The sequence below is a fragment of the Eptatretus burgeri genome, chromosome 7 (assembly GCF_056783735.1).
Source record: "Eptatretus burgeri isolate ZD-2024b chromosome 7, Ebu_testis_v1, whole genome shotgun sequence".
Lineage (NCBI taxonomy): Eukaryota > Metazoa > Chordata > Myxini > Myxiniformes > Myxinidae > Eptatretus > Eptatretus burgeri.
Window position 1 is genome coordinate 98,446,118 of NC_140967.1, and position 18,021 is coordinate 98,464,138.

The window sequence follows — 18,021 nt, forward strand, 5'->3', positions numbered from 1 at the left end:
AAAGGTTGAGAAGCACTGCGCTAAACATTACCTCGACGTGTTTCGACTTATGATTAACTTACAATTAACGTGTGTCAACGATCGCATAACGTGCCTACAACTTATGGCCAGTGTAGCGGAACTTGTGAGTCATACGCTGGCATACGTCGTAAGATTTCAAGCATGCTAAAATTTGAGGACAACCGCAAAGTACAACGATGAAAGCCAGCGTACTACGACGTATGGCAGTGTTTTTCAGCGTGCTCTCAATGTTTCGAAAACTTACCCATAAGGCAAAACGTATTCGACGTGTGCCAGCGTTTTAGAGAAATTTTTCAAAAATCGGCATAAGCTGGCTAAAACGTCAAGGTGTGACTGGGCCTTTAACAGTTTACTTGGAAAACAACTTTTAACAGATAAACATGATATCGTTAATCGTTGGAAAGAGCATTTACTCGGCTGAATCAAGATGGATAGGTCAGTCCAAATGCTTTAGACCAGCTCATAAAGCTACTCATCCAAGAAGAAACGAGTTTGCCAATAAGTGCTAATGAGCTCAACAAAGCTATCAAGGCAACTAAACAGGGAGGCACCAGGACTTTATGGAATTCCACCAGAAGTGTTTAGCACGTGGCCCTGAGCTCTGCTTCAAGCTCCTTACATTCTACAATGCATGCTGGGACAAGCAAAAGCTCCCACAGGACTACAAGGATGCACTCATCATCACGATCTCCAAACGCAGGGGAGATAGAACAGATTGCAAAAATCATTGTGGCAAATCCTTCCTGTCACTTGCAGGAAAGATTCCAGCCAAATACTCCTTGAAATACAGTGCCCTCCATAAGTCTTGAAACAGTGAAGTCAAATTTGTTAATATTGCTGTATAATCAAGAAATTTGGATTTATGATCAAAAGATGAATATGATGAATATGAGTACCGAAAGTCTGCTTTTATTTCTTGGTATTTATATGCATGTATGTTTTACTATTGTAGAACAATAGCACAGTTTAGGTTCAGTCGCCCCATTGTAAGTAAGCCTAAATATTGCAACAAATGACTGACGTGTTTCTTGTTGCATTGATTGTTTACACATAAAAGAGCTGTGAATCTGTTTTTGGAGTTAGTAAGTAGGCATAAACCAACATGAAGGACAGAGAACTGTCTATGAAACAAAAGCAAGCAATTTGGAAGCTGAAGGAACAGAAGAATTCAATTAGAACCACAGCACAAAAATTGGGCACAGCAAATACAATTTGGAGTATCTCGAAAAAGAAAGAAAACATTCGTGTACTTTGCAATAGATAGCGGCCAGGTCGGCCAAGGTAAATAATTGCAGTTGATGGCAGAAAAATAATCAGAACTGTGAAAAAAATACCCCTTAAACAACTGTTGGTGACATCACCAACCACCTCCAGAGTGCAGGGTGAAAGTATCAAAATCTAGTGTTCACAGAAGACTTTGACAGCAGAATTCCAAAGGCTACACCGCAAGATGCAAACCTCTCATCAGCACCAAAAATAGAAAGGACAGATTAGAATTTGCCAAGAAACACAGAGCTGAGTTAGTAGAGTTGTGAACAAAGTTTTATGGTCTGATGAGACCAAGATAAACCTTTACCAAAGCGATAGAAAGGCAAAAGTGTGGAGAAAGGAAGGAACTACATATGATGCAAATCATGCCACCTCATCTGGGAAGCATGGTGGATGTCTTGTCGTGGCTTGGTCTTGCATGGCTGCCTCCAGAACTGGCTCACTCATCTTTATTGATGATGCAACTAATGACTGTAGCAGCAGAATGAATTCAGAAGTATACAGAAACATTTTGTCTGCCGATGTACAAGAAAATGCCTCCAAACTCATTGGGCAACGCTTTACCATGCAGCAAAACAATGACCCAGAGCATACTGCCACCGGAACCAAGTAGTTCATCATGGGGAAAAAGTGGAAGGTTTTAGACTGGCCAAGTCAATCTCCTGATTTAAATCCAATGGAGCATGCATTTCACTTGTTGAAGAGGAGACTAAAGTCAGAAACCCCCCAAAACAAACAAACAAACAACTGAAAATGGCTGCAGTAAAGGCTTAGCAAAGCATCTCAAAGGAAGGTACCAAGTTTGGTGATGTCAATGGGTCACAGGCTTGATGCAGTTATTGTATGCAAGGGATATGCAACCAAATACTAACTATTTTACTACTTTAATTTACTTTAAGTTAATCTGTTCCATTGCTTATGCTTACCTATAATGGGAGGACTGAACATAAAAAGTGCTATTATTCTACAATGGTGAAACATACTGTCATGGCCAAAAATATTGGTACTCTTGCACTTTTTTCAAATAATGCACCATTTCTTCCAGAAAATTGTTGAAATTAAAAAAAAATTGTGATCCACAAATGTATTTCTTTGGTTTGCAGTGGAACAAAACAAGAAAGCTGAAAAAAAAATTACGAAATATTTGCTTATTCCACACAGACATCTGAAAATAGCCTAAACAATATTATTCGCACCTTGGAGAAGTTGTTAGAAATAATGACACTTCAAGCAGGTGATTCTCCTTTATATTGGAATTGAATTCACCTGTGGTGAGTTGCTGGTGCCTGCAATATAGAAATCACTCTCATTCAACCAGTTTGAACAGAGAAAAGGAGTCGTACTGCTGTTTTGTGTCACTGTGTACTGCAATGAGCATGGAGAAAAGAATAAAAAAACAGGGAATTGTCTGAGGAAGTCAGACACCAGATTGTAGCCAAGCATGGACAATCTCAAGGCTACAAGTCCATCTCCAGAGACCTTGATGTTCCTGTGTCCACTGTACACAATGTTGTCAGGAAATTTAAGGCCCATGGAACTGTAGCCAACCTCCCTGGACGTGGCCGCAAGAGAAAACTTGATCGAAAATTGCAGCGAAGGATTGTACAAATGGTGGAGAAAGCACCTCGATCAACTGCCAAACAGATTCAAGCTGACCTTCAGACACAAGGTACGACAGTTTCAACTTGCACCATCCATCACCAACTCAATGAAAGGAGGACCCCACTGCTGAGAGAGACATCAGAAAGCCCAACTGGAGTTTGCCAAAACACACCTGAACAAGCCAAAATCATTCTGGAAGAATGTCCTGTGGACAAATGAGACCAAAGTAGAGCTTTTTAGTAAATCACACCATCTCTATGTTTACAGAAAACAAAATGAAACCTTCAAAGCGAAGAACACCATCCCTACAGTCAAACATGGAGGAGGTTCAGTGATGTTTTGGGGGTTGCTGTTGGTGCCTTTTAGTGTTTTGGGGGAAAGTGCCTCTGGCACTGGGTGCCTTGAATGTGTGTATGGCATCATGAAATGAGGAGATTTCCAACGAATTATGGAGAGCAATGTTTAAACCAGTGTCAGAAAGCTGGGTCTCCGTCAAAGGTTGTTGGTCTTGCAGCAGGACAATGACCCCCAAACACACTTCAAAAAGCACCCAGGAATGGTTCAACACAAAACGCTGGACTGTTCTGAAGTGGCCAGCAATGAGTCCAGATGTAAATCCCATTGAACACCTGTGGGGAGATCTGAAAACAGCAGTTGGGACAAGGCACCCTTCAAATCTGGGAGAACTGGAGCAGTTTGCTCAAGAAGAGTGGGCCAAACTGCCAGTAGAGAGGTGTAGGAAGCGTATTCATGGCTACAGGAAGTGCTTGACTGCAGTTATTTTGTCCAAAGGCTGTGCTTCCAAATATTAAGTTGAGGGTGTTCATAATTTTGTCATTGCCATTTCTTTTTATTTTCTGATTTAATAGGATATATTAAGTTCTGAATCAAAAACAAAGGTTCTGTAATAGTAACAGTGAAATAAAGAATTGTGGAGATCAAATACTTTTGTCAATTTCAACTTATTTTTAGAGAAAATTGTGTGTTATTTGAAAAAAGTGCAAGGGTGCCAATATGTTTTGGCCACGACAGTACAGTATATGCACACTGTTTTGTTATTGCATATGGCAGCTTTGCTGCCGATTAGCTATAATTTCTTGGAAGCACGGCTGTGCCGCTGATGCTGTGCCCCTCGACCATCCATCCATCCATTCGGACCATACTCTGTGTAGAGTGTTGGTGCTGCCTAAGCATTCTCCTGTGCTATTGGGTACAATCCTGGACGGGTTGCCATTCCGACACAGGATACCAGTACAAGGGTACTCATTTCACCAACCTCAGAAGGATGACAGGCAGTCAACCCCACCTGGTGTTAATTCAGCAGCCAACAGGACTCGAACTCAGGACCCTAGGATCCCAAGGCAGTCCACCCTCACCACAAAGCCAGCACACACACACACACACACACACACACACACACACACACACACACACACACACACACACACACACACACACACACACACACACACACACACACACAACCCATACATTGATAGTAGACTAGTAAAGGTGCCTGTCTTCGGGCGTCACTGGCAACATATGGTAAAAGACAGATAGCATGAATGTATTTTAAACAATATATTATATCATTTTTATCCATTTATTATCATTCAGGTTTTCCTCTTCGACTGTCCCGCAGTAGCTCCACTTCGATGACATTACCACGTAGTTTAGTGACTACACAACGTGTATCATTCGTGAGTTCCGGAGGATCCATAGAGAACATTAAAATTACAGGGCACCCTACTTTAAAGTGATCCAAAAGGCCAGATCAGTTTCGTCTACATATTCATATCTTGTAGATTTTAGCTGATTCTGAAACTGTTAACAGCATGTCGATCGGATGGTTCTGTTATTTTCTACAGTAGTAGACAGAAGTACGACTTAAGCCTGTACGCCACTATGCGGAGACCCGAAGACCTAATATTTCACAACAAAGTAAAAACTCACAAAATTACAAGATGTTTTAAATAAACAATTTATTATAATATCAATTAAATATCATTTTTATCCATCGATAATATGAATTCTTCTGTACAGCTATAGTTGTTCTCCTGGGATCTGCGCATCCATCCACGATCTATGTTCTAATGAAGTGCAGTAGGAATAATAAAAACAGCACCGTGCGGGAGTGTAGGTAATCTCTCCAAAGCTCTCGGAAAGCCTTAAAATGCATCACGATCGGTTTGATTGTGAACAGATATACGGACGGACATCGAGACCGGTTTTATTAGGTCATCATGAAGGTACCGCTTGATATTACGCATTGAAATAGAGATATGAATACTCAAGTGAGTTTATTATATGTCTATGATTGATAGCTTATTGACAGCTCAATAACATGAGCAATTTACTATGGCGTATAATGATTAATAAGAACATACTCAACAAAAGGTTTTATGAACTCATCTTAGTGGTCCTCTAAAAAATGGGAAACTTTTTATTTCTTTTTTGTGCAATAATTCCTCCCATTTTGCAAATGGAGAACATGAACTGTTTAACTATCATAATCATCAAAACTAATTTTGTGGGGCCTCTTAAGGAAGACAATAATATCATTACTATATATGTCAAAGCTTGTTTCATTTCATGCAGTAACAAAAATCTGATGGTGGAACAAAAAAAGGGGTGTGCTGAAATATTAATATAGAAGATGCCACAGAGTGAAACACCTGTGTGCTCGCACCCACTCTGTTTACATTGTTCCTTACTGGAATCCTCATCAGCATGTCACGAAATCTCAGTTCTGGAATTTATATCTGTGCCAGAAGTGCCAGAAAACTATTCAACTTTGCCAGACTGCATGGCAACAGCAAAGTGTGAGTAGAATGTGTAAGAAAACTCCTGTTTGCTAACAATTCAGTCCAAGTTTCCCATTCACTTCGTGATGTCCAATAAATCACCACTCGCTTTGTAACTGCAGCAAACCAATTTGGACTCCAAATCAACACCAGTAAAACTGAACTTCTCTTTCAGTCAACCGAAAGACCCAACATCGACACTAATGTTCAACCTGAAGTCTTTGTCAATGGAGAAGCCCTTAGAAATGTTCACACCTACCTACACACATCTTGGGTGTGCAGTAACACATGACAGCTCACCTGATTCAGAAGTTGCACTCCACGTGCAGGCAGCATCAAAAGCTTTCGGAAACCTGACCAAAAGTCAACAAAAGACAATTTTGGTTTCCAAACCAATCCCTTTACCGACCATTGAGTCACTCACTCACTCATACTAATTACCCATGTCCCAATTTATAGCAAAAACTGAACCCTTGGGACAGTAAGCATCAAGGCACCTTACCCTAAGTGCAAGTCTTCACAGGTTGGTTGGGTCAAAGAGTGTCATCCACACCTCCTAAATGTTTTTTGCACCCTTTTAATCCACCCCTGTGGATTCGTTGCTTTCAATCTCCTTGGATTCCATACACTTTTATTTATTTTATTTTTTTCTAATTTTGCCAATTATTTCAAAATCTTGTAGATCACCCTGGTTAATGATTGGGTGCATTTATAGACTTCAAGCACACCCTCGATCAGGCGTCAAAGAATTAGATTAGCCACAAGAACTGTGTCTACATACATTCTTGTGAGAGGCAGCAGGATCTCTGCCTGCACTCCCCCCCCCCCCCTTCAGGATCTGGTAGACCCAGATTTCTCTCCTCCATGATCCGGCAGACACAAATTTCTCTCATTCCTTCTCAGAAACCTGCATCCCCATTCAGGGTCTGGTAAAAACCCATTGCTCTCTCATCCACTCGCAGTCGATGCCTACATCCTCCTCCGGGATCTAGTACGTCTAGAGTTCTTTCATCCATTCTCAGAAGCCTGCATCCTCCCAGATCAGGTAATCCAAGAGTTCTCTGGTCCATCTCCAGAAGCCTGTATCTCCCTCCAGGATCTGGTAAACCTGGAGTTCTCACATCCTCTCTCAGTCGATGCCTCCATCCTCCTCCAGGAAAAACTGTATCTCCTGGGCGCACCAGGCCGAGGGCAGAACAAGGACACGACTAACTGACCCACAACCAGCATGAGGTCAACTCCCAGGTATGTATGGATGCCGGTAACCGCACTCCTCCATCCACGATAGACAAAAGCCAGACAAACAGCTACCATGGTTAACGCAAACACCATCACCTGACCTTGGGCTGTTACGCTCTTCTGCTCGACTGCCTGTGATGAGAGTTAGAGTGAGTTGAGATGTATTTTGTCATTGTGCAGCTCTTGCTCCAGCTTTTCTGCTTGAATTCCCTGTTCCTTTTATTTCTGTTTGCATTTTTTTTTTCACTTCCTGGGCTTCGCTCTTGGAGGACTGCAGTTCAGCACGTAACGCCCTGATCTCCTGGCGTAAGCTCTCCATCAGATCTTTTTCATCGGGTCCTTCTGTAATGCTGGGCTCCGAAATCAGAAAAGGCTGTGGTTCTGGTTCCGGCTCCTCCTTTCCTGGAATCACCACTACTGGACTCGCATGCTCAACGAGTGCAGATGCCCTCGTGTGTGTGGTCCTTGCTCTCCATCGCACCACAGTTGCTCCTCCATGGGACCGGAGACTCAGACTCACAGAAACTTTTGGTTCTATCACCTCTCACTTGATGGTATTGTCTAAAGTGTTCAGCTGCTCCTGTAATATCTTATCCAATCTTTCCTCATTCAATTGTGGCTCCTATAAGCCTTTATCAGCTAAAACCAGCTCTTGTTCTGTTACACGAGTGTCCAACTTTTGTACTAAACCTGGCACTTACAAAATCCCAATTCCTCTACCTGCTGTAGCATTATGGCATCCACACAGGTGCAATAGCCCGCTTGGTCCTCATTTACTTTGTCAATTCTTTTATTTGTGGACCCAATATCTTCCAACTTTTCTGCCATTTTGGCAGCTTGGGTTTTACCCTCTTCTCTTTTCAATGCCAATTCTTCCAGTTTTTGCTGAAATTGAGTCTCTAATTGTGCCTCAAATTTTCCCAGTCTGTCCCCCATTTGGTGTTTCATTCTGTTCTCCATTTTCCCAAATTGAGCCACCAATTTTCTCTCAAATCCTCCCAGTCTGTCCTTCATTTGGAGTCCCATTATTTTCTCTTCTCCATCAATTTCTACCCCCAGTTTCTGTGTTATTCCCTTCTTAATTTCGTTCATTTGATCAGTGATGTCTTTTATTTCCCCTTCAATTTTGCCTTCCAAGCATCCATTCATTTCATTTCCTTCCTTTGTTCATCGATTTATCTCTTCAATTGCCTATTCATTATTTCCATCATTTCATTCCTTTGTTCACCATTTCATTCCTTTGTTCATTCAATTTGCTTTCCATTCCCCTCATTTCATTCCTTTCTTGAACAATTTTGTTAGTCCTTTCCCCTCATGTCATTCCTTTGTTCATTAATTTGTTCCTTCAATTCTCCAGCCACAAGATTCACCAGTTCATTTCTGCATTCCCTTTGTCTATCAATTTGTCGATTGAATTCACAATAATTTATTCCATGCTTTCATTTGTTCGTTCATTTTGTCTCCACAACTGTTCCTACACGACCCGGAGAGCCCACATTCGTTTTCTGACCCGACGGCCCAGGAATGGGGAAGGTTCCTACCCAATCCTCACTAAGCTCCATCCCCGGCTCGCTTCCTCCGTACTCCCTACGGAGTAGAGGCGATCATTTAACAATTTAAATTCCCAATTTTTTATTTTTAAGCTGAGCTCGCTCCGGGACCAAATGTCGTGGTCCCAATGGATTCAAAAATCCCACACTTCTGACTCCAGTTGTCGGAGTTCAAATCCTGCATTCCGTGGAGGTCAGGGGTGGGGGGGGTTCATATCCCACTCCTGGTCAACAATTGTTGATCAAGGTTTGAATCCCACTACCTGAGACCAATTGTCAGACCCCGGGTTTGAATTCCACACTCCTAACAGCAATTGTCGTGTCCAGGGGGTTTAACCCCTACCTGGACGTATGCCCAAGCTTCTCCCTTGAAGGCCTAAAGCCAAGTCTCAGAGATTAATGCGCACCCAGGAAGGGTGCGCAATGTCGAAGGGGCCGAGGAGCACAGCACGGGTGGGGGTGGGGGGGGGTTATACTCGACCCCCACTACAAATACATGGATAGTTTCTTAAAAGGAATCCATTTAATGAAAATAGACAAATATTTACAAAGGACAATAATTCAAAAGGTTATGATAATAATGAAATGAATAATTCCTAAAGTCGAGGTGCCTCTTTACACAGACTCAAATACAGACAAAGGAAAAACAAAATCAAAAGAAAACCCTTCTTTGAGAGTATTCTTGTACTTAGCTTGGCCCAGAGCTGGTCGTTGTGGAACTTGCAATCAAGACGCCTCTATTTGTACGTGCAGATGCGCGCAACAAAATGGCACCTCGTTGCTTCTCTCCTAGCGGGACAAACACATGCCAGGCAATCCGCGAGCAGCACTCCACATCAAGGTTCAGAGACCCAGTGCAATGGCTTCATGCGCCGATCGTCCTCACCGACCCAACCAAGAGCCAAAGGCCAACGTCTTGCTTCACCATGTGAGCCAAATCGCCTCAACACGAATACAAGGATCGTGCTGTCCTTGTGCGCTCACCCTCAACTCTCCCCTCTCGTGCGTTCCTCCTCCGAACTCTCCTCTAATAAAGTCGTGAGTTCTGCCAATTTCTCGTCCTATTTAGTCTGATGCTCCCACGCCCTCTCAAAAATGCACAACCAAAATCCTTCCTCTTTGATCACGCCTATCAATCTTCTGCCTCCGCGGCGTGGGCTGCTTGCACGAAACCCGGGAAGGCGTGGCTTCTGCTTGCTCGGCGAGATTCTGACATCACGCCCATCAATCATCAGCCTCGGGGGCGTGACTTTGCTCGCCGTGACCCTTGGAGGTGGGGCTTCTGCCTGCTCTACACATTTGCTTGTTTCTCCTCATGGTTTTGGTTATAAAGACATAGGGAAAAGTCACAGGGGGCATTTACATATTGGCGAACTTGTTCTTACTCCCTAGGTAATTAACACCGCACCCCCGTGTGATGACATTAAGCTCACAGGTTCCCTACTTAGTTGCATTGAGATGCCTCCTACACGTCCACGGACCAAGCAACTCCACACAATGCCATAGTCCCTATTCAATTCCTTCATCCACCCCCACAACCGTAACGATATCAATCAGCACCATCATCTCCAGTGGCACAAAGTCAGCAACAAAAATCAACCAACAAACTTATTTTGCCTTCATTGCAACAGAGGATTTACATCCAATGCTGGTCTCGTTTCTCATCGCACAGGTAAAGTGCTAACCCATATGCCTCCATGGTCATCGTCGTCTGCGACGGACAGCCGGAGAAGAAAGGTGGATCTTTTTGCCATCTTTCAACTTTGCTTTCGGTGGGAAATGTGGGCATTTGGGATGGCATGCCATCGACTTCACTCTAGTTGTGAACTTCTATTCCATGGATACGTTTTGTTGTTTTTATTTGTTATACAGTATGTTATTGCTTGAGATGTGGTTTGTATTGTAGGGCAAGTCCAAGATAACACGTGCATTACGTATGGGACATTTATACTCTTTCACCCTCTCAAAATTAATCAAAAAGGACTGAGTTCAATGGGTTTTTTCATATTCATGTTTGGTATCTGAAAGAGGAATACTGTGAGTAAAAATGATGTAATTTGACCTTGAGATATTGTTCAAATAAAGTAACCCTGTTATGTATGGGACCACAAAAAAAAAAAAAATTCAGGTTTTTCAACAGAATTTTCAAGCTCAGAATTCTCTGAAAGTCTTTTCTTGTACAACTTTTGATATCCAATGTGAAGAAAAGTTGAAGACGAGCATATTTTTGAAAACTCTTATTGAAAAAAATGACACCATATTTAATTTGCGTTTATTATTTTAATGAAGGACGTGCTCTGTTTGAGACATTTATCCCTCTTGGTTTAATGTGACAAAGTGTAATGTGATGAAGTGTTTTTATCATGTTACACAAAGTATCGTATACAAATCATGTGTTATTTTGGTTTGGTGAAAACAACTGGTGTATCCTTAACAAAACATTTTATTGATCAAATTTCAACAATTTCAATATCAAAGAATTGTAAACCATACATTAAATTCCAAACCATGGACGTTTCAGCATGGAAATAATGAAATGAAGTCCTATATAACCACTGTTTTGTACAATTTCACTTTGTGTACCAGTACCTTTGTGTAACTGTGTACCAGAATAGGACTAAGTTCCTTGACTTTGCAAGAAGTCATGGACTAAGGGTGGCTAGTTCTTGGTTTCAGTGCCCACAAGCTCATCGCTGAACTTGGTTTTCCAATGCTGGCGGTGTGGCAAAGGATATTGACTATGTGCTCGTTGATGGTCGCTGGAGGATGATCCAGAACTGCAGGGTCTACCGGAGTGCTCAGTTCCTCAACACCATGGTGAATAGCCACAGGCTTGCTGTAGCAACTCTGAAGTTGCAGCTTAAATCTGGGAGGATGGTACCATCCCAGCCTAGGCTGGATGTTGGCAAGCTCAAGGGTGAGAGGGTAGCTGAGGAGTTTGCCAACAGGCTGAGTGGGGATTTCGGGGGTCTGGTTGCTTTGGGAAATCCTGAAGAGTTGTGGAGTGCCTTCAAGACCACTATCCTTGATGTTGCCGGTGGAAATCTTGTAACTCACCATTGGGCGAAGAAGAATTTTGTCTCTCAAGGGACATTGAAAGCCCAGGATAGTGACCAGAGTCTGGACATTGACCAGAGTCCCAGGGCCAGGCTTAATGGCAGAGCTGAGCTGTTCAGGGATTGAGGAGTAAAACTGTACATGTGCTGAGGGAGGACTCGGAGGCCTCTGTGTGAGGAATCTGTGAGGGGGTAGAGTATCACCTGTGATCAAGTGATGTTTGTCCCGCTTTCAGGGGAATTTGCGCATTGTGTTCCCCCAAGCCTGTGCCTCGGTGTACTACAGTTAGAGTGAAGGGTGGTGGGCTCATGGCAGAGGAGTCTGAAGTGAAGGCCCACTGGGCCAGTTACTTTGAGCGGCTGCACGAAGTTGACCCACCAGCTGTTGAGTTGGATGTCAGGGGTGTTAATATCACTATTGTTGACCCTCCAATCAACTGTGATCCACCTTCGTTTGTGGAAAAACAGGCTGTGGTGAACCGGTTGAAATGGGGTAAAGCTCCTGGGATCTATAAATGTGGATATGCTGCACTCGGTGTTGTTGCATGCAGTTCTGTGCTCTGCCTGGAATACTGGCATCATTCCAACTGACTGGAAGAGGGGCCTTGTTGTCCCTCTCTGGAAAGGGAAAGGTGATCTCCAAGACTGCAACAACTCATGAGGGGTGACGCTGCTCTCAGTGCCAGGCAGGGTCTTTGCTCGGATAATGCTCGATGGGGTTCGTCGCCATCTTCTTGAGCAGCAGTGTCCAGAGCAGTCAGGCTTTATACCAAAGTGGTCAACAATTGACCGTATCGTTGCTCTTCACGTCCTCACCGAACGCAGACGAGAGTTTCAGCAGGGGCTGCTTGCAACCTATGTTGATCTCTGTAAAGTGTTTGATTCACTGAGTCGGGATGCCCTCTGAAGGATTCATGGTCTTCATGGGGCGCCAGCAAAACTGATCAAGCTGATGTCTGAACTGAACTATTTCTGAAGCCCCACACTTTTCAGCACTTGTATGGACTGGATACTGGAGAGGATGTTGGAGAGATAAAGCTGCGATGCATCATTTGGGAATGTCAAGATCTCTGACCTTGATTTCGCAAATGATGCAGTCATCTTTGCGGAGACTCTAGATATCCTTTTGGGGGCATTCGAGGTGCTGGATGAGGAGTCTGAGCCGCTGGGTTTATGGGTTTACTGGGTTAAAACTAAGATCCAGGCTTTCAATGACGTCTTGAATGCTGCTGTCCTGTCTGTACCTGTTTGTGGTGAGGATGTTGATGTCACGGAGTGATTTCCTTTCCTTTGCAGTGATATTCCTGTCTCCGCTGGCTGTGAGCCAGAGGTCAACAGACATCTGGGTCGGGCCTGGAAAGTCATAGATTCACTGGTCATGGGGTGTGGCGCTGTCGGTACCTGTGCAGGAGGAAAAAAAGTCAGTCTTCTGGTCCTTGGTGCTTCCAGTCTTTTTTTTTTTGTATACCTTGTCGAGGCTCGTATGAGAGCTAACACACAACACACAGCAAGGGGGGCATGAGACGAGAGGGGCGGGAGAGAGAAGGACAAACCAATGGGGAACAGACATTCGGAGATCTGTGGAAGGGAGAGGGATGGGTCAGGGAACATGGGGAATACAAGATGGACATTACAGGGACTTTCAGGAAGGAAAGCAGGGAATTTGAAGGAGGTGGGATTGGGTGGATTAACTGGGGAAGAAAAGATCGAGGATTTGGATGGGGGATGATAAGAGGTGGTGGTGAAAAGCTGTTTTGAAGGCCTGGAGGGAAGAATGGGATTGAATGGAGTGAGGGAGTTTATTCCGAAGGCGGGAAAAAAGAGGGATGAAAGAGTGAAGGTGAGCAGTGATTCGTGATTTTGGTAGTTTTACCAGAAGGGAGTTGTTGGTGGACCTTGAGCGCCCTGCGGAAATGTGGTGGGGACAAATCGCAGATAGCAGGGGGGGGGGAGACTAGAAGACAGAAAGATCACTGACCAGCCTGCGATGAGAGAGTGAGAGGCCCAAAGACTCCGCCTCATCGCGGGAGATGCCAATGATCCGAAATGCCTTGGTTTCCACAGCGTGAAGCCGAGATAGGTAGGAGCCAGGAGCACCAACCCAGAGAGAAGGGCAGTAATCCATTAGGCTGCGGACGAAAGCTTTGTAAGTGGTCAGGAGCTCAGGTGGGCCGAGGAAGGACTTTGCACGGCTGAGGATTCCCAGTCGGCGACTGGCTTTGTCGGCCAGGTTTGAAATGTGGCTTTCCCAGGAAAGATCATGGCAGATAGTGAGACCCTGAAGCTTAAAAAAAAGGACTTCTTCCAGAGGATTGTTGAGAAAGTGGATGGGGCGGTTTTCTAAATGGTCCTTTCAGAGAGACTTAGTGAGTGTGTGAGATTTTTCCGGTTGAAAGACATGTTCCCCATGTTGGACCAGTTTGTGATTTTACCCAGATCTGCAGTGAGCGAAGAAGCTGCTGCTTGCCGGTCTGAGGGATGACAGATGGAACGGCAGAGGGTGGAGTCATCACCAAAGAGATAAAGAGGATTTTTCAGGGAGTCGGAGAGATCATTGATGAAAACCAGAAAAAGAACAGGGCCCAGAACGCTACCTTGAAGAACTCCAGTCTGGACGGGAAGAGGGGATGAAAGAACTCCATTTAGAGCCGCACGTTAACTGCTACAGTAGAGGAAGTCCGCGAGCCATGAGTGGAGATGGCCTTAGATACCATAGTAAGAGAGTTTGATGAGTAGGGCAGGGTGCCAGACCATGTCAAAAGCACGTGATATGTCTAGGGATATGGCTCTCATTTCCTGTCTGGCATTGAGCACCTCCATCCATTGTTGGGAGAGCAGAAGCAGCATATCCAGGGGAGAGTAACTTGGTCTGAAACAAAATTGATGATCGGAAATCAAGCCATTGGAGAAGAGGAAGGATTTAATGTCTGAAGCGATGATGGATTCCATAACCTTGCTGATGATTGGGAGAAGGCTGATTCGTCTGTTGTTTCAGGGATCTGTTTTTGCACCTTTTTTATGCAGGGCAGTAATGTTTGCTGATTTCCAAGCAGATGACCTAGACCTAGAGCAAATGAGAGGGTGAATAGAACAGAGAGAGGGTGAGCAAGAGCAGAGGAGCAGGCTTTTAGGACACGTGGGCTGACGCCGTCTGGACCGGTTGCATAATCTGAGTCGAGGTTTGACAGCAAGCTCTCCACCTTGTCAGGAGAAAAGGACACAGATTCCAGGGACAGTTGGATGTGACTGGGTAAGGTGGGTAGAGAAAGCGATGGGTTTTGGACACAAGATTTCAATGCAAACACTGAGTTTAGGCATTCAGCCTTTTCACGTGTGGTATCAGCAGTGGGGCCATTTGAGGTGAGGGAGGGGATGGAGGGGGAACATACACCATAGAGGGGGGGGTGGAGGGTCTTGCACTTTGGATGTGAGACTTGGATTCTAACCAAGATTCTGAGATGGCGACTTAATTCCTTTGTCACCATGTCTCTTCGGAGAATCCTTCGCTATCGCTCATCAGACTTTGTGTCCAATGAGCGGTTGCTGATAGAAACTCAAATGAGATTTGTTACCTGCATAGTCCGTGAGCATCAGCTGCAGCTGTAAGGACATGTGGCTCTTTGTCCTGACGTTGATCGTGCTCACCATATTCTCTCAGTGAGGGAGCCTCGTGAGGGGAGGAGGCCAATGGGCTGACCACGTGCTTCATGGTTGTAGCAGGTTGATCAGCATCTCAAGGAGATGGGTATGGGCCAGGCATCTGCCTGGGGGATGGCCAGACAGAGGCCCTTGCAGTACCCCCGAAAGTACCCTGGCCCCGGAAAGTGCTCGCAGTGACGCGCTTCTCTGGCACATGCTCCCATACCTGACCTGACCTGACATTTGTGGACAACATGTGGCTGCAGGTTTGCATCATTCCTGGAGTGCAGCTGTGTTGTTGATGTTGTGCCCCTGTCGTTTCGAGAAAGAATTTTGCATTTGGCCTTCTTTGCGAACACATCATGACATTTTTTAGCATCTACCAACAACCAGGCCTGACAGATTGGTCATCATCTGGCTTAACATTCTCCCAATGTACGACACACATTGATGTCTCACCGTGCACATGAGCCACCAGGATGACAATTTATAGCTTGGTTGAGATTAAAACCCAGGCTAGACAGCTCTCCTGCTGGGCCAGGAGGATAATGATAAGATGGGACTATTTAGTAACAATGGCTCTGGAACTTTTGGATATGTAAAGGAGTTTTTCGGGGTGGATACTGGGTAGGGGCATGGCTCTCGAAGCTGACGAGTCATTTTGGTGTTGACCATTAAAGTTGTATGATCCTTATCCATAACATGACATGAATTTAAAATAATTGATGTAAACTTGCCTTTTATGGTTTCAGATGATACTCAGGCATATGACGAGGCAATAATGGCTCAGCAGGAAAGGATACAGCAAGAGGTAAGTGAGGATGAAATACAATTTTGACAAGTGATACTGCAGAGAAGCCATTTTACGATGATAAAAGCCCTATACTACAAACTCGGGACATTCCTTTTATTTGTGCGTCTCTGAAGGAGTATTTTCTCTACATAATGGTGATCCAGTTGTGGTTTTTTTGGTTTTTTTTAACCATCCTTTTCCTAACGTTTCAACAGGATATAAATGTCCTGCACACTGTACCCATTGAGTCAAGCTTTATTCAATTTTTTTTTAACTCTTCTCATAAACCAACTTGTTTGATCATTGATTAGTCTCGCCCGTTTCCAACGGGACTGGAGAGGCGATTGTAGTGTATGTGCCCTCCCCCAGATTAATTTTAATATATATTGTTCATCTCAGATGTACTGTACTGTAATCTATGTACCCCAGCTTGGCTCTGCATTATATAATGCTCAGTCTTGTTTGAATTTAGTTTGTCTTTCTTTTGAAGTGACTTCCTTTTCATACTTTCGTTTCAGATTGCATTTTCCACTCCTCTTGTATCGAACAAAGTTAACATTTCTTTTCTGAACAAAGAATACACAGACGATGATAATGTCTACCAAAGGAAAATACAGGTGACTATGATGTATTGTTCATACCAAGTGTTGATTGGTTATAGAAAAGCCAAGCATCAGCCATTCCACCTTGTTTATTAATAGTTGTTGAACTGCTTAAGAATCTGTGCAAAATAATTGTTTTTATATTGAAGATTCAAATACAGTCACTGCAAATTGTCACTGCGGTGAGTTTGTTGGTGTTGGAGTTTGTGCTTATTCCTGGATTTCCATTTGAATGTCCCCACTACTTGAAGAAGGCTCCTTTCAATAAACTATGGCAGAAGAAGTATTTGATGTCACTCATTATATATGCAAGTGCCTTTATATTATTCATTACTTTTTTATGTTATTTTCAGGATCTTGGCAGCAAGTATGGACATGTACGGACAACCAGGAGGGATGGAAATTGCTTTTATCGAGCCTTTGGCTATTCCCAGTTGGAGGCATTGATGGACAATCCGAAAGAATTACAAAGGTATGTTTTATGGTCCTTTTAGTATAAATAATTTTGTTTGTTTCTTTGTTTTATTTATTTTATATTTTATTGCTTTTTATAGATAAGATATGTACTTATTCATTCATTCTGGAAGTCCAACAGGATGATGCAGAGGTGGTGCACCTGTCTTTGAGTTGAGTCATTGTTTGATTCTCAACCTGACTATATACTGCCGGATTGGTGCTTCACAGGCAGGCATGACGTCACAAAGTGTGCCGTCCCTTAAGTGGGCATTAAGCTACATATCTCGTCTGTGAGCATTACTTCATGGAAATTAAATATCCCATGGTGTTTTTCACAAAACATTAGTGAGTTATTGCCGGTAGTCTGAGATGAATTACAAATTCACGTCCAATTCAGATCAAGTCAAATTTTTGGCCTGGCCATTCAGTTCATGAAAAGACTTTGGACAAAACCTACCCCCACCCAGACCCCTCCCTGACTCCCCTTCCCACCCCCTAACCACTGCTGACCACACAAGGAGGGATTAATTGTGGACAATGAAGAAGAAGAAGAAGAAGTAGTAGTTGTCATCGTCCTTCATTTTGCAATTTATCCAGATTTTTCAATGCATGCGTATAATTTTTTTCCCTTTATTCATTCTTTTGCATTCCACTTTGTGCACGTATAATTGTTGTTAAAGATGGTTTGTTCACCATCATTTTTTCTGAACATAATTTCATGGGGCTGGCAGGCTTGTTTGATGTGTCAAAAAGTGCTTGATTGCCTTTATTTTTTCCAGACTGTTTACTCGCTTTATAGCATGATATTTCAAATGGTATACGACTTAAAAATTTGTCGTTTCCATTTCCTTAAAGGAGTAGTATTAAAGCTTTGTACCTCTAGTTTTCCTTTTGTACAAACTATATATATTGTAGTTATTATCCTCACAACATTCCCCAAACTAGTTACCCTCTCCAACGGAGAGAGGGTATTGCATCTGGGTCCGTTTG

The 18,021-nt window shown here is 43.5% G+C and overlaps 1 protein-coding gene across 7 annotated transcripts in view; it reads left to right on the forward strand.

Annotated features, from left to right (window-relative positions):
- The window catches only part of OTUB1 (OTU deubiquitinase, ubiquitin aldehyde binding 1), a 64,820-nt gene that overhangs the window by 11,160 nt on the left and 35,639 nt on the right, over positions 1–18,021 (forward strand). For all 7 annotated transcript variants that reach the window (XM_085889784.1, XM_085889777.1, XM_085889783.1 and 4 more), the window contains 3 exons: positions 15,933–15,991; positions 16,492–16,590; positions 16,929–17,047. In XM_085889784.1, the coding sequence (XP_085745910.1) occupies positions 15,933–15,991; positions 16,492–16,590; positions 16,929–17,047 (277 nt within the window). The remainder of the gene's footprint in view (positions 1–15,932; positions 15,992–16,491; positions 16,591–16,928; positions 17,048–18,021) is intronic.